At 53.0% G+C, this 14567-nt stretch overlaps 1 protein-coding gene across 12 annotated transcripts in view; it reads left to right on the forward strand.

Annotated features, from left to right (window-relative positions):
• Nucleotides 1-14567, forward strand: part of Trak1 (trafficking kinesin protein 1) — a 154904-nt gene that overhangs the window by 57925 nt on the left and 82412 nt on the right. For 3 of the 12 annotated variants that reach the window (XM_039081651.2, XM_039081652.2, XM_039081653.2), the window contains exon 2: nucleotides 1890-2187. Coding sequence is in view for 7 of the 12 variants with exons in the window: in XM_039081645.2 (XP_038937573.1) it covers nucleotides 4986-5073 (88 nt within the window). In the remaining 5 variants the exon portion in view is untranslated. Of the gene's footprint in view, nucleotides 1-1889; nucleotides 2188-4551; nucleotides 5074-14567 lie in introns of those variants that run through there. The other 9 variants (XM_039081645.2, XM_039081650.2, XM_006244101.5 and 6 more) reach the window with 9 other exon arrangements.

The raw sequence follows: 14567 nt of genomic DNA on the forward strand, positions 1-14567 counted from the left end.
AATTGATTGGCAGAAAAGTTTGAGTAGGAATGCTGACACAAGGGTTTCAGCAAACTCACACCCTGGGATGGATTTTTTTTCCTTCCTCACCATCCCTGGGTCTCCATGGGCTCCTACTGGGACTCTATTTAAACCAGATGGGGGAACGTGTGAGGACCCAGGTTTGATTCTTAGCACTGGCACATAGCTGCTTACCACCACCTGTAACTCCAGTTCTGTGGGATCCAACACCTTCTTCTGGCCTCCTCGGGCACTAGTCACACTGCACATGCAGGCAAAATACCAGTACACATGAAATAAATACATCTTTAAACATTTTTTGAAATGCTACTGTGTCCTTGTTGTTGTTGTTGTTATCATCATCATCATCATCATCATCATCATCATCATCATCATCATCATCATCATCATTATGTCCCCTTCTGTCTTGCCTTCATGTTTTTTGGATCTTTTTTTCTTTCTTTGTTTTTCTGGAACTCTTCAGAACTAACCTGGTGGTGGATCATTTCAGGTTAACTCAGGTTCCCAGTGTGGGCACTCAGACTTTTCTTTCTCCCACTTCTGTGAAGATGTATACAGATGTGTGTCACTTGTTAGACTGTTCCTGGCCAGTCAGTGTCCAGACCAGAGTCACAACACAGCCAGCACAGAGGAAGCCATTACTTGCTCACGACTGCCAGGCGGTGCCAGCGTCCCTTAGCCTCACCCAGAGAATTCCCATCCTAAAGCACTGAGCATGGGTGGCAGCTAGTGGAGGGCTTCTGGAGTGCTGACTTAAAGCCCTAATACCCAGAATGCTTTGTGCCTTCTCACAAGGCTGCTTCTCCACCTTCCTCGGTGTGATAGTCCAGTTGGGCTCCACAGGTCACCCTACAGAAGCACCCCCATTCCAGGCTTCTCTTGCTTCTGTCTCCTCGATGTGCGTAGAACCTCCTGCCTCTTACCATTTTGTATTTTCTGTCCATTTACATTCTTTCTGTTTATGTGTGTGCACCTGTGTGAGTTTATGTACACACGTGTATGAGATCCCCTGGAGCTGGAGTTAGAGGAGGCTGTGAGCTCAGGTCCTCTGCGAGAACAGTAGATGCTCTTAACTGCCAAGCCATCTCTCTGGTACCAGAGACTTATTTTAGTTTTATTTGTGAGTGTGTGTGTGTGTGTGTGTGTGTGTGTGTGTGTGTGTGTGTGTGTGCAGGAGAGGACCTTTACTGAATGAAAGGAATGAAAGGATATCTTCTCAGGGGCCAGCACTGTCCTGACAGGTCACGTGTAGGGCTGCTCTTCCTGTAGCAGTACAGTCAGATTTCAGTGGAAGTCTGAGCTGCCTTGATGGGGCTGACATCACTTTAGCCCAGTCATCCTTCCCAGGGCCTTAACCCACTGTCCTTGGCTCTCCCCAGGAGCCTGTGAACCGGCCTGATGTGTTTTGTTTTTGTTTTGTAAACAAGGTCTTAACTTACCAGGTTCTCAAAGTAGCTCACTCATATCTCACTTAAAGCTCTCTGTGGGGGTTGTGTTCAGTGGAGTTTAATCCTGTCATTTGTAACTGGCGTACGGATGACCCTATCGCCTCGCATCGCACATCGGTGTGTCAGTTTGCATCTTCCTCAGAGTGTACACTCACACTCTTCCCGCCGTGACTTGCTCCATGCCCTCCCTGGCTTCTCTCTTTGGGGATGGCCATTGCCCTTCTAGCTGAGAAAGCCACTTTGTTAATTTTTTAGTATCAGCCAAGACCGATTTTGGTGTCTGAGGCCTGGTTAGCCAGCGAACCATCTCAGTGTTGATGTAATGAGAGCCTAATCTCAGCTGCCTTGACGTTTAAGGATTCTGTCTAGACGCATCCACCTCTCTCACGATGGTGTCCTTCTCTCTGGGTTGTTCCACAGGTTCTCTGTGAGCCGTCCCTGCCGGTACACTGAATCTCCCGGGGGCCATCTGCCCGACTGCCCCTGACTCAGGCAGCGGGGTCCCCCCATGGCAGTGGGCACCTCCCCTTGAAACCTGCCAAGCTGGACGCCACAGCCCTGCACGACGACACCTCGGCCAGCTCCGTGCCCCTCTCTGAGGCTTGCAACCATGCAGTCCTAGCCTGCAGCCCGGGCATCCCTGAAGAGCATTATGTGAGTGAGGCTATAGAAGATGCTCCCAGCTACAGAGGGCACCGGGATGCCTGCACCATCACCGGTATGCTCACCTTACCCTGCTGGGGATGGGGACGGGGCTTCGGTCATCAAGACTGGGAAGGGTATGCAGCCACAGGAGAAGGCCTGGGAGTGTATTTGGTTTCACATTGCTACGGCAACCTAACTGGCACAAGCAGCTTAAGGGGAAGGTGGGTTAATTTTGGCTCACAGTTTAGGGTGCAGTTTGTCATGGTGGGGAAAAGTTAGTGCAGGACCGTGAGGTTGCTGGTCTCGCTGCATCCACAGTTGTCAAGGAGACGAATGAATTACACAGCCTAGGACCCATGGGATAGCGCAGTCCGTGCTCACGCTTGGCTTTCCCACCTGAGTGAACACAGTTGAGAAACTTCCCGGCACACGTGTCCAGAGGTTTGTCTTAGGAGACAAATGGTTCTAGAACCCATCAGGGTGACAGTGTGAACCATCTCAGGGTGGATGCGGTCACCATGGTTACACAGAGTCTGAGATCAGGGACCTTCTGTTCAGAACCTGCTTCATCGATGTGTCATTCTGTGGCTTGGGTCGGCATGTCACAGAGTTGTCACGGAGTTGTCACAGAGGCTGGAGACGGTAGAACTGGGCCCTAGGCAGCATGCATGGCCCAGCATGGCTGTTCAGTGTAGTTTGGTTCTCTCTTGTGTTGTATTTCTCCAGACTGGCATGGGCGTCATGGAAGTGGCATGCAAGTGTCAGTGTTGACAGAGGAAGGGCTCCACACGCTATGTCCACAGAAAGGGCTCCAACACCGTGTGTGTGTCAGCGCTCTGTCATACTATAGTTTGCCCACACACACATCAGGACACTTTGCACACACAGATGCAGGACACTTTGCCCACACACATCAGGACAGTTTGCCTATGCACAATGGCTCCCGGCAGCTTCTCTTTGTTCTGAGTTAACTGTAAAGTTACACCCAGGACACCCTGTGTGTTAGGAGCTGCCTGTCTCCTGAGGGGCACAGAAACAGCTGTGGTTCCTAAGTATGCCAGCGTTTCCTCCCTGTCCTGGGCCTGTACACCCCTCTTTCCTGCTCCCTCTGGTGTAGCATCTATGGCTGCCCTCCCCTGTGCTCCTGACCCTTCCCCTGTGGCCCTGACCCCTCCTCTGTGCCCCTGATCCCTCCCCTGTGGCCCTGACCCCTCCTCTGTGCCCCTGACCCCTTCCCTGTGCCCCTGACCCCTCTCTGTGCCCCTGATCCCTTCCCTGTGCCCCTGACCCCTCCCCTGTGCCCCTAATCTCTCCTCACTGCCCCTGATCTCTCCTCAGTGCCCCTGATCTCTCTCTCTTCAGGGCCCCTGACCCCTCTCCTCAGTGCCCCTGATCCCTCTCCTGTGCCCCTGACCCCCTGTCCTTGTCTATTACTCGAGGGCACAGTGTCAGAAACACCCACATATGACACAATCCATCTTTCTTCTCAGTGCAGGAACATGTTGGGAGCTCCTTCTTGGGAGAATCCCAGTGGGCCCCGCAGGCCCATGTTCTTGTCTCTACAGGGCAGCTCAGTTCCAGCTCCTACAAGACCTGATCCTTGAGTGTGGATGGGGGAGTGGTTTCACTCCACTGAGCTTCTGGAGGTTCCTTTTTACAGTGGCCTCTAAAGGTCTTGAGTAGGACCCCTAGGTCTCTTGGGTCCATCTCCTTTCTATGTCCCCTCTGGGGACATGGGCCTCCTTGTGGGGACTCCTTTTGAGACCTTGAGCATAGTGGGGAGTAATCATCTTCTGGCTCTGAGCCCTGAGTGAGAGGGAGTAGGGTCTGCTTTTGAGCCCTGAATTGGAGAGTCCTGAGTAGGGAGGCAGTGTCCAGGTAGGAAGCTGACTGGGGCGACAGAGGAGCATGAAGAAGTTGGCTGCACAGCGATGCAGGACAAGCAGGGCACATGAGAGGGTGTTAAGGACCATCTACTGCATGCTCTGGAGGGGAAGAGACGAGGGAGACCGGGACACTCCAAATATTGGAGCTGGGCTCCCAGCCCTGACTCTGCCAGTGAAATCCTGGGAACCTCAGCCTGTCCAACCAGTTTCGCTTTCTCAAAGCGTGACAACCGAGGGATTGCCAGTGGAGGGTCAGAAGCATCCAGCTGTCCAGCCTGTGGGATGTGGAAACCCGAGGCTTTTTGTTACGATGCCTGTAGCAAGCCCCTGGGGAGCCACTGAGAGCCTCAGTTCATACCCATGATGCCCAGCGACAGTCTCAGACACAGCCTTGCCAATTCAGGAACGTGGTGTATTTGAAGAGCTGGGTATTCAGCCCCTGCAGTCCCTCCCTGCCAAGAAAGTCCTATCAGGTGGTCAGTGCAACAAAGACATAAAATGGAAACGCGTTCCCCGGAGACCTTGAATGTGCCCTGAGCTCTTTGTGGATTCTGAGGGCTCTGCCAAGCACAGCCCCGGGACGCTGCCTGGCAATGTGCCTCCACCCTCACTTCCCAGGGAGTCCTGAGAAGAACAGTGGCTTTCTGTTCTACGCTACAGTTTAGGCAAAACTAACTGGCCATCAGAAAGGCTTCCCTCCCTGCCCGTGCCCCCTCGCCCCACCCTGGAGAGGTGTTGTGTTGTGGGTGCGCCTTTTTTTCTGTTTGGGGTAGTTTCATAAGATGAGGTGATAGGGTTCCCGGTTGCCGGAGTTACGTAACCCGCCGTGCACGTAACCCGCTGTGCGCCCTGGGCAGCGTGAGTATCTTCAGCTCTGTCCCGACAAGTAAGCTTGGAAAACTGCTGAGGCAGGCTCAGAGCGGTGGCCAAGCTCTCGTGGAGGACCACTCCGTCTCCCAGTCCCCTCTGGAGTTTGCGTCTGCCCATGGCATTGGCGATTCAGCTCAGGCAGCCCTCCAGGGCCCAACCTCTGCCGGGACTCGACCACACACTGGCTGGGACAAACTCCTGTGGTGAGTGTGTTCGTGGGAATGTCCGCTGTCAGTTTACTCTGTGGCAGAATGGGGGGTGTGTGGAGCAGAGGGTCCTGGCTTCACCCTTGCTTGTACTGGTCGTTTGAGGAATCTCTGGGTTGAATGATGGGCAGGTGGGACGGAGCGGAGGGAGTTGGAAGCTCTTTACCCTCACACCCCCTTTACTGGGTTCAGGGGAGGCCAGCAATAGCCGGACGTAAGGTTTAGGCCTGACTTTTGCTGGCCTTGGTAGAATCTGCCTCTAAAACCCCTGTTCCCAGGTCAGTACTATCCGCTGACCCCGGTTGCTTCCCTTCTTCCTCTTCTCCATCCTCTTCCCCTTCTTCCTCCTCCCACCCTCCTCTTCCTCTCCTTTCTTCAGTACCAAGGACCATGCTTTCTAGATAAGGGCTCTACCACGGAGCTACCCCAAAGCCCACCCTCCCATTTTCTTAACCTTTTTATTTTGTGGTTTGCTCTCACTGACTTGCTCAGGCTGATCTTGAACTCGCTCTGTAGGTCGGGCAGGCTTTTGAATTTACAATACCCCTGCCTCGGCCTCTCTATATTTAATCGGTCAGCGCCCAGGCTGGTGTAGGTCAGCAAGGGATTTTTCAGATGTGAAGAGCAGAACTACTCAGCCCTCCCTCCTCCCTCCCCCACATTCTTGTGCCTCCTTTGCCCAGAGCTTGGCCCTGTGATTGTGGTCCCCACACCCCTGACGAGAGCTTTACGTCGTCGGCCTGCTCTGGCTTGTCGCTTGCTGTATGCGGGCTTCTCAGTTCCTCTGAGTGGATCGGATTCAAGTCTGACCGTGGGATGACCCATCTAGTTTCCTGTCTATACTCCAAAGCCTACTGAGTTCCGGAGTGGCCTCTTCTCTTTCCCTACCAACAAATTCAGGTTTGCAGACTTTTAAGCCTTAGAAAGCCCGATGACTCCGAAACCTGCGGTCTTACTGATAGAAGTACTTGGAGCCCCCGGCCGTTCAGGACCAGGTTCTTGATGTGGTATACGTTAATTTCTGGGGTTTCTCAGTGACCTGGTCCTGCTCAGAGCTCAGAGGTGAGGATGAGTGTGTGTGACCCGCTGTAGCCCTTTGAAAACAAGCAAGAAATTCTCGGGGAATGGAGGCTCCTGGCATCTGCCCTGCCTGAGGGAGAGAGCACATTCGGGCTGGGAGATGGCTCAGCTGGGAAACTGCTAGCCACACAAGCACCGGGGCATGAGTTCGATCCCTAGACCTGCATGTTGAAGCCAGGCGTGCTGGTGCGTGCTTATTTTTCTCAGCACTGGGGGAGGCAGAGGCAGGAGCATCCCTGAGCTGACTGGCCCCTGTGGATGAACCGGTGATCCCCCTCTCAAAACACCAGGATGGAAAGCAATTGAGAAAAGACACAGGTTGACTTCTGGACCTCGCAGGAACATACACATACATGCATGCTTACAGAAACACACATACATGAACACATTAAAGCAAAACAACCAGAACTCCAGCCGCCCCCTACCTGGAAGCGGCTGCATGAGGAGTTTGTTCCTTCTTGCTAACACTTAATCCGCCAAATGTGGCATCTCGCCTGCCTCAGACCTGCTCGAATAAAACATGGTGGCCTTCCCGCACACGTCATTCATTTAGCTCAAGGTACGGATTAGCAATTCTAGAATTTTATTTCTAATACTTCCCTTTGAAAAATTATAATATAAAATGATATTTCCTTGGCCATGAAAGTAACGGGAAGGGACGGGCAGTGGTTAGTGGGGTGCCTCTTGTGGGTACAGTGAGAAGCTGCATCTTGGACTCTGGGGAACTCCTAGGAGTTCTTAAAGTCCTACATTAGGATGAGTTCCTGTCTCCTTCCCTCCACGGATCTCCCTGGTCTGATAGGGGTCAGGTCCTGTAGGTGGATGGACAGAAATATGTCTGTGAGTCTCATGGTGATTTCTGGAGCTGAAGTCTGATCTTTGCAAAGAGAGAACTCACCTGTTCCAGGGCCACCTCTCCTTCTGTCCCTCTCCTTCATGCGACAGACAGTGTGCTTGCTACACGGGTTCTTTTTTTATATCAAGAAGAATTTAAAAACTTACATTTTTATATTTTTGTATTTGTGTTGTCAGGGTACTTGTGGGAGTCTCTTCCACTGGGTGGGTCCCAGGGATTGAACTCAGGTTGTCAAGTTTGGCAGCAGACACCTTTGCTCTCTGAGTCCCTTTAGCCAACCCATAAATCAGATTCTTGGCCTGTAACTGTGGCTGTAGTTCTCAGGTGCCTGGTGTATTTTTTTCTTTTAATCTTCCTCTTGGTTTGTTTGTTTGTTCGTTTTCCTTGGAAACAGGCTTTTAATGTAGTTGTTGACTCTCGTTAGCCTGTTGCCTGTTAAAACCTTCACCCACCTCAAGCCGTTTGGGAGGCAAGCAAGCAATAAGTTATAATGGAGGAACATTTCATTGAGAGGCTTGGCCTTCAGCCCTGGCAACTGGTTCTCCCTACTCAGCAGGGGTGTGTGTGCCTGGGAGGGAAGGAGGGAAGGTGCAGGGTGCACCCTGCCACAGGAGTAAGCGATTCGGGACAAGATGAGGTAGACACTCAGCGTTTCCGTTGGCGCCCCAAAAGTCACAAGATCCCTTCACACCTGGGGACCCACGGGCAACCATGATGCAGTGTTCCTGGTGATGGGTGTTTCTAGGCAAACGAGGGTCACTAGGGCCTTCTCAGAAGCTCACAGTCATCACTCACGCAGCATGGCAACCTTTGCAAGTCTAGCTCCCCATCCTCCCCATCTACAGATGGGAAAACTGAGGCAGAGGGAGGTTAGGTGAAGACACAGATTCCTGCACAGCAGGCTTCAGGCTGGGCGGCCTGCCTAGGGTTCTGCTTTTTATCCACCATCCAAGCCTTCTGCACCGAGACCCACCGGAAAAGCCATGTTACATAGTGACTCATGTATCCCAGGACCACCCTCGCCAGTCACTGCCACTTCCTAGGTAAGGAGCAAGAGCTGTGATTCACCAGGCTGTCTCCCCGCTTCCTGTGGTTGGAAACATACCGCATTTCTGCGGCGTTCTCGCCTGTCCTCGCAGAAATGCACACCCACTGCTCCCACTGTAGCCAGTCCCACTCTCTGTAACTCTCCCTGAGGCGCCTCACGCACAAGAGTGTGCAGCAGAAAAAGGACTCACAGTGGAGGGAGTTCCTACCTCCCGCACAGATCTGTGGCCCCGCTAGCCCAGTGGTTCTCAACCTGTGGGTCTCCGCCCCGTTGGCAACCCTCTTATCTCCAAAAAATGTTTACACTGCGATTCATAACAGTAGCAAAATTATAGTTATGAAGTAGCAACCAAAATAATCTTATGGGTATGTGTGTGTGTATGTGTGTGTGCCCGGTGTGTTTGCCACAACATGAGGAGCTGTATTAAAGGGTCGCAGCATCAGGAAGGTTGAGAACTGCTGCCTTAGCTCACCTCTCCTCAAGAGGTGGAGTCTGTAAAGTTACTCTGTGTCCATAGCTGCCGATAACCTCATTAGCTCCTTCTCCATAGACGTGTGGGCTGCTAGCTTTGCAGATCTGTTCTCCAGGGCTGGGAAGAACTGTACGTTCACCCAGCGATGTCTCTAATGTCTGAGGGGGATTGCCTGGAGTCGGACTTGAGTTTTGGTGGACTTTGACAGAGGCATTGTATGAGTATGTATTGTTCACAGTCTTAGCAGTTCTGCCTGTAGCTCACACGGGTGGGTTACTTCCGTGAAACGCCTTTAAATCCTCTTCCTTTCCTCACTGTGTGTAAGACTGCTGGAGGGGTTAAGTGGGCGCGTACATAAGGTGCAGAATCCTTAGGAAGGCTTAGTATGCAGTCGGCACTCACTTAGTGAGCTTCTTTATCGTTAAGGCCTCATGATTGAGCAGTTCACTCTGTGGCCTGCTTCCTGTCTGTCTAACTGGTCTTCCTGCTTCTCATCTCTTTGTCTGTCTGCCTGTCAATTTGTCTGTGGGTCCTGGAGGAAAGCCCTGGTAGCTGCTGCTGGTCTGTAGGGAAGCTGAGGGAGGTAGAGGGAATGAAGGAAGGGGCCTGGCTGGCAGAGCTGTTTCCGACATAGCCCTGTAGCCAGACCCCTTTTACAGAGCCCTCCCCAGTTCCTGTCCCCCGTGGTGACACCAGCCTGGATCCCAAGACCTTCTGCTTTGAATTCTCAGTCACAGATGTGGCTGACCTTTGTCCTTCATCAGCACACCTGTGAGACTGAGAAATGCACTTAACCGCCATCCAACAACTTGGTCCCTTTCACTTGCTATGAGACTTTGTTCTTCCAGGAGGCTGCTCCTCTTCCTTGGGGCCCTGCTGGGAGCAGCTGCCCAGGCTCCTGTTCTCCGCGAGGACTGGGCGGGGCTGAGGCGGGGCTGAGGCGGGGCTAAGGCGGAGCTAAACAGAAGCTTCCTGAGCTGTTCAGGGAGCAGGATTTCCCCTGTGATGCCCCTTCCTTTCCCTTCCCTCTCTCCCTTCTGTTCTCCTTGGCATCCATCGGGTAAACTCTGGCAAACACTTCCGGGCAGCCCCGCCTTTTAAAGGCGTATGCAGACTGATCTTACTTCATAGTAATTTTTAAGGGTTCTGTGAGCTCTTCATCTGATGTATGCATGAACACTGGCTGACTGTCCTTCAGGGAGCTGTCATGCATTTTCTCCACTGCTCCTGCCGGGGCAGCCTGTCAGCGTTCCCAAGGGAGGGGCTGCACAGCTTGTGAGCTCTGACTTAAAGCTTAGGGCTGTTTAGAGTGGACTGTTTATGGTGGTGTCTCTTCCACCCACCCTAGGCAGGTCGTCTGTTACCAGCCTGTTCCCCACCTCTAAAGCGGTCACGGTGGTGACATCTTGGGGTTCCCATGGCACTTGTTAAATGCCTGACGCTGTGCTGATGTGTAGAGTTGTGGTGTGTGGTGTGGTCAACATTAGTGAAGGTTTTCTATCTGGCCCAGCCCAGCCCAGCACCCAGCGCCCAGCACCCAGCCTCTCTGGCTCACTGGTCTGCCACTGTGCTTCACTGACTGCTGGTCTTGACAGGGAAGCTCAGCGGGGAGGGACAGAGCCTCCTTACCACAGGTGACAGATGCTCCTTACATACACCGGGCTTCACGGACATGTTTCTGAAGCAGATGGTGTTGTGGGCATGGCAGGGATATGAGATCTCACCCTGAGAGCAGCAGCAGCAGCAGCAACAGCGGTAGCCACTGCCCCCAGGCAGAGGCTCTGGGCCGTTCTTGTTTCCAGCTCTTCCCTCTCTCTGGTCTTCCCTACAATCCCCAAAGCTCTTCCTTCCCACCCTCCCCTCCCTCCTCCCTGTCTCTGTTCATCCTCCTCCTCCCCTCCTCTGTCTCTGTTCATCCTTTTCCTCCCCTCCTCCCTGTCTCTGTTCATTCTCCTCCTCCCCTCCTCCTTGTCTCTGTTCCCCTTCCTCCTCCCCTCCTCCCTCCATCTATCCCACCTCCTCGCCCTCCCTCAGAAAAATGAGTGCAGGCACTGTATCCCAGGACTCAACCATTTTCAATGGAAGTCTGGGGACAGGAGTTTATTGCTCTGTTGTTGTCACTACTATTATTGTTGTTGTTATTGTCAATTTGACACAAACTAGAGTCACATGGGGTTGAGAAAATGCCTCCCTCAGATTGGCCCTTGGACAGATCTGTGGGCATTTTCATGATTAACGATTGCCGTGGGAGGGCCCAGCCCACCGCCAATGGTGTCGCCCCTGGGCAGGTGATTCTGGGTTGTACAAGAAAGCAAATTGGGGACTGGAGAGCTGGCTCAGCAGTTTAGAACAGGGCGGTTCTTCTAGGGGATGTGGGTTCAATTCCAAGCACCACACGTGGCAGCTAACAGTGGTCTCAAACTCCAGTTCCAGGGGATCTGACACCCACTTCTGTCCTCTGTGGCCGTATACCCATACACATAAACTTAAAAAAGAGAGAAAAGAAAGCAAACTGAACAAATCATGGCCAGCAAGCTAGGGGGCAGTGCCCCCCATAGCCTCGCTTCATCTCCCACCTCCAGGTTCCTGCTCTCAGTTCCCTTCCTGATGGTCTGTACCGTGGACTGTTCCGTGTCTGTACCATGTCTGTCTGTACCGTGGAAGTCATGCAAACCCTCCCCTCCTGCAAGCAGCCTTTGGTCAGGGTTTATCACAGCAGCTGGGGAAGCAAATTAAAACAGTTTTCTCCAGACTTTTGACTTTTACCCTCTATGAGCCCTGCAAATACCCCGGGGGTGAAGGCGACCCCAGGACCCATTGCAAGCCGAGGCTGAGCAGACTGTCTGACCATTGGTCTGGATGTGGAATCTTGGGGGAGACAGAGACAAGGTTGGAGACACAGGCTTGTGATCAGACAGGGGCTTGAAGTTTCAGATTTCAGGGCTGGTCAGTGTGTGGCTGGCAGAGGCCTTGTGTGATCCCCCTGCTGCTAAGTAGAGCCAGGAACTGAGAGGTAGGGATTGTGTGTTGGCCTCAGCCTGGATGACTGGCTGGACGTGGTAGAAAACACCACCTGCGCATTACTTGTGTGTAGATGTCAGAACTGGAGGGGGATGGGTAGGCACAGGGAGCCCGGGATCTGAGTCTATGAGATGATTTGTGTAAGTTAAAGCAAGTAAGACCTTCTTCTGTGGGCCAGTGGAATTGAGATGCCTGAAGAATGCAGATCCTCAGGGAGTCAGTCACTCAGAGCCACACCCTGACTCTTACCCACAGGCCCGGCCTCAGCTTGACTGACCCAGGTGTTTCCATAAAAGCCAAGACGGAGGGAGGGAAAGCAGGCCTCATTTCTAATGCTTTTGGGAGTTCTGGGAATGGAGCTCAAGGCTTTGTGCTCTTCAAGCGAGCCACCCCACCCCGCAGTCCAGGGCCTGGCCCCCGTGGGTAGAATCCTTCCTGCAACCCCTCCCACGAGCACGAGCCTGAAAGGCAGCTGCGCCGAGGCTGGTCCACCTTGTGTGGGCATCTGTTCTGGTTTGAATTCCACGGCTCAGCATGACTTTTAACAGCTGTTAGTGTATAAACTGAGAACGCGACCGCTGTGATTGGTTGCCAGGCCGCGGGATGGGAGGACGCTGGGAGGCTGGGAGCGTGATGATGCAGCGCCACCTAGTGGATATGTAAGGCACTACAGCAGCAGCCTGATTTCCCCACCGCCTGTGTTTTCACCTCCCAGAAGGGGTCTGTTGTGAGGCGGTTACTGTAGTCGTGTAGAGTGTAGAACCGTAGGAAACCTTCTTTATTCATCCCTTCTTCGCTTTGCTCCATGGCCATTCTGAGCGCTGGAGACCATCTCGGAAATTGGTCTTGTAATGGAGGTTGTGACCAGAGTCAAGTAACCTTCCTTTCCCAAGTGCCCTGGGACAGACCTTGTCTAATGGTGCTGCACCCTCCCTGCCTGGGTGTTGCTGCCGAGATGCTAACTGGTGCCTCCCAGACCCAGAGGCTCACAGTGGTGTATCAGCTTGGAGTCTGCTTGCTCAGGACACACGGAGTCACCAAGGCACGTGGTTCACCTGGGCCATGTAAGGTGTGCCAGGGGTAGAGTGAAGCTTCACTGGGCATGCATCCACAGTGAATCCTGGTAATGCACTGGGCGGGTAGGGAACGGAGGGAGCTTATGAACAAGCACACGGCTGCTGGTTCCAGCAGGTCCTGTGGTAACAGCCTCGAACGAGTGGCAAGCAGGTGTCCTTCCCCAGGATCAGAGGGCCAGGGTCAGCTGGACCAGAGGAGCTGAGAGATGAGGGCACAGCTCCAGGGGCCATGAGAGGACTGGCTGTGTGTGGGAATTCCCACTGGTATTGGGCCTTTCTTTGCCACATTCTACATTTTGAGGTTGACTTGAAGCCTAGTTTAAGTGACATGGGCTGGGGTCACAGCAGCTCAGCCTGCTCTGTGGGTCTCCTGTGTTTAGGTGCTAATCATTGGGCTGTTGGGACGTTCTGCCTGGCAGGTGACCTCACTTGCCGTTTTGAGAATACCGCCATTGTCTGTTTGGGAGAGCTTCCTGTGTGGTAAATAACGTAGATTAGCAATGAGGCAGAGGAGAACACTGGATGTCGGAGGCACCATAGGTGCTGTGGTCACTCAGTGTCTCGTTCTATTAATAAGACCCATCGGTTAATCCAGAGATGGCATCTGGCTTTTTATCTCATCCCTCCATATTGGCCAACCTACGCTGTCCCAAGGCCAGCTTGCCCTGGAGAAGAGGCTGGGAAAGGAGATGGGCCTGAACTCTGCCAGATGCTCAGGAAGTCATTTTGTTTTGTGACAGGGTCTTATGTAGCCCAGGTTGGCCTCCAACCCCCTACGGAGCAGAGGATGAATTGGGCGGCCTCCTGACCCTCCCTTCACCTCCCACCTTCTGACAAGCTTGGGGTCGTGCCTCGGGTATCAGGTCTGAATGATTCTGCACAGAACGTAGGTGATTTGAAAACCGTAAACTTGACCTAAAGCCCCACATTATCACCGTGAAGCCCAAGAGGAGGCTGGCGATGGCGAAGAGACTCACAAATGCCTGTCCTCGTTTGTTCTGGGTCACTAGGGGAACACTGGTTCAGGTCTAGTCACCTAGCAGCTACTAGGGAAAGATGAAGTTCATCTGTCTTGGACAACGGCTTCACCTGATACCGCTTATTTTTCTCTGAAGTAAAAGGGACTTGAGGGCGGGGAGACGACTGAACAGGGATGAAGACCAGGGTAACATCCCTAGAATCCATATTAGAAAAAAATATCCAGGGGTGTCGTCCTCTACCCGTAACCCTGGCACTTAGGACAGGGACAAGCAGGCCCCTGGGGATTGCTGGCCAGCCAGCTTAACCTTACCTGTGGGAGCCAGGAAAAGGGAGAGACTGTCCAAAAATAAAACAAGGAGAAAAATGAGGAGGACACCCAAGGTGGACCTCTGGTCTCCATAACCATGTGCGCGCCTGCCTTCTTGCCTCAATTGCTGGATACTGCTAATCTCCCGAGGCTAGCGGGCCCTTCCCAATACTCTTAGCTCAGCATCTCTCAACCTGCCCTTGGCTTCAGTCCCAGCTCAGCTCCCTAACCTCCCGCCTGGAGAAGCAGCCTATGGCTACTCAGCCCAAGATCTCACCTGGCTGGTCACCTTTTCTCCCTCTGAAGCATGGTGAAACTCCCTCCTCTGCGTCTCCTCCTCACCTCTCCTGCAGGGAACTGGAAGTCCCACCTCTGTCCTTCTGCCCAGCAATTGGCCCCAGGCATCTTTACTGATAGATCAAGAAGCAGTTGGGTAACGGGACCTTAGCATCAGACCCACCATCTACACCTTCCACAGCGGAAGGGATACTGGGATGAGTCTCTGAAGCGTCTAGAACTGGGAGGGAGGACTTGGGGTCCTCTGCTTCATGATTTTCTATCTTGCGAGAGAATGAGTATTGGAAGGGATGGAGGGGCACAAATGCAGAATTCAAACTGTCAACTGTGAGCAAAGCCCTTGTTCTACATGA

Source organism: Rattus norvegicus, chromosome 8 (genome assembly GCF_036323735.1).
Source record: "Rattus norvegicus strain BN/NHsdMcwi chromosome 8, GRCr8, whole genome shotgun sequence".
In the NCBI taxonomy this organism is placed as follows: Eukaryota; Metazoa; Chordata; class Mammalia; order Rodentia; family Muridae; genus Rattus; species Rattus norvegicus.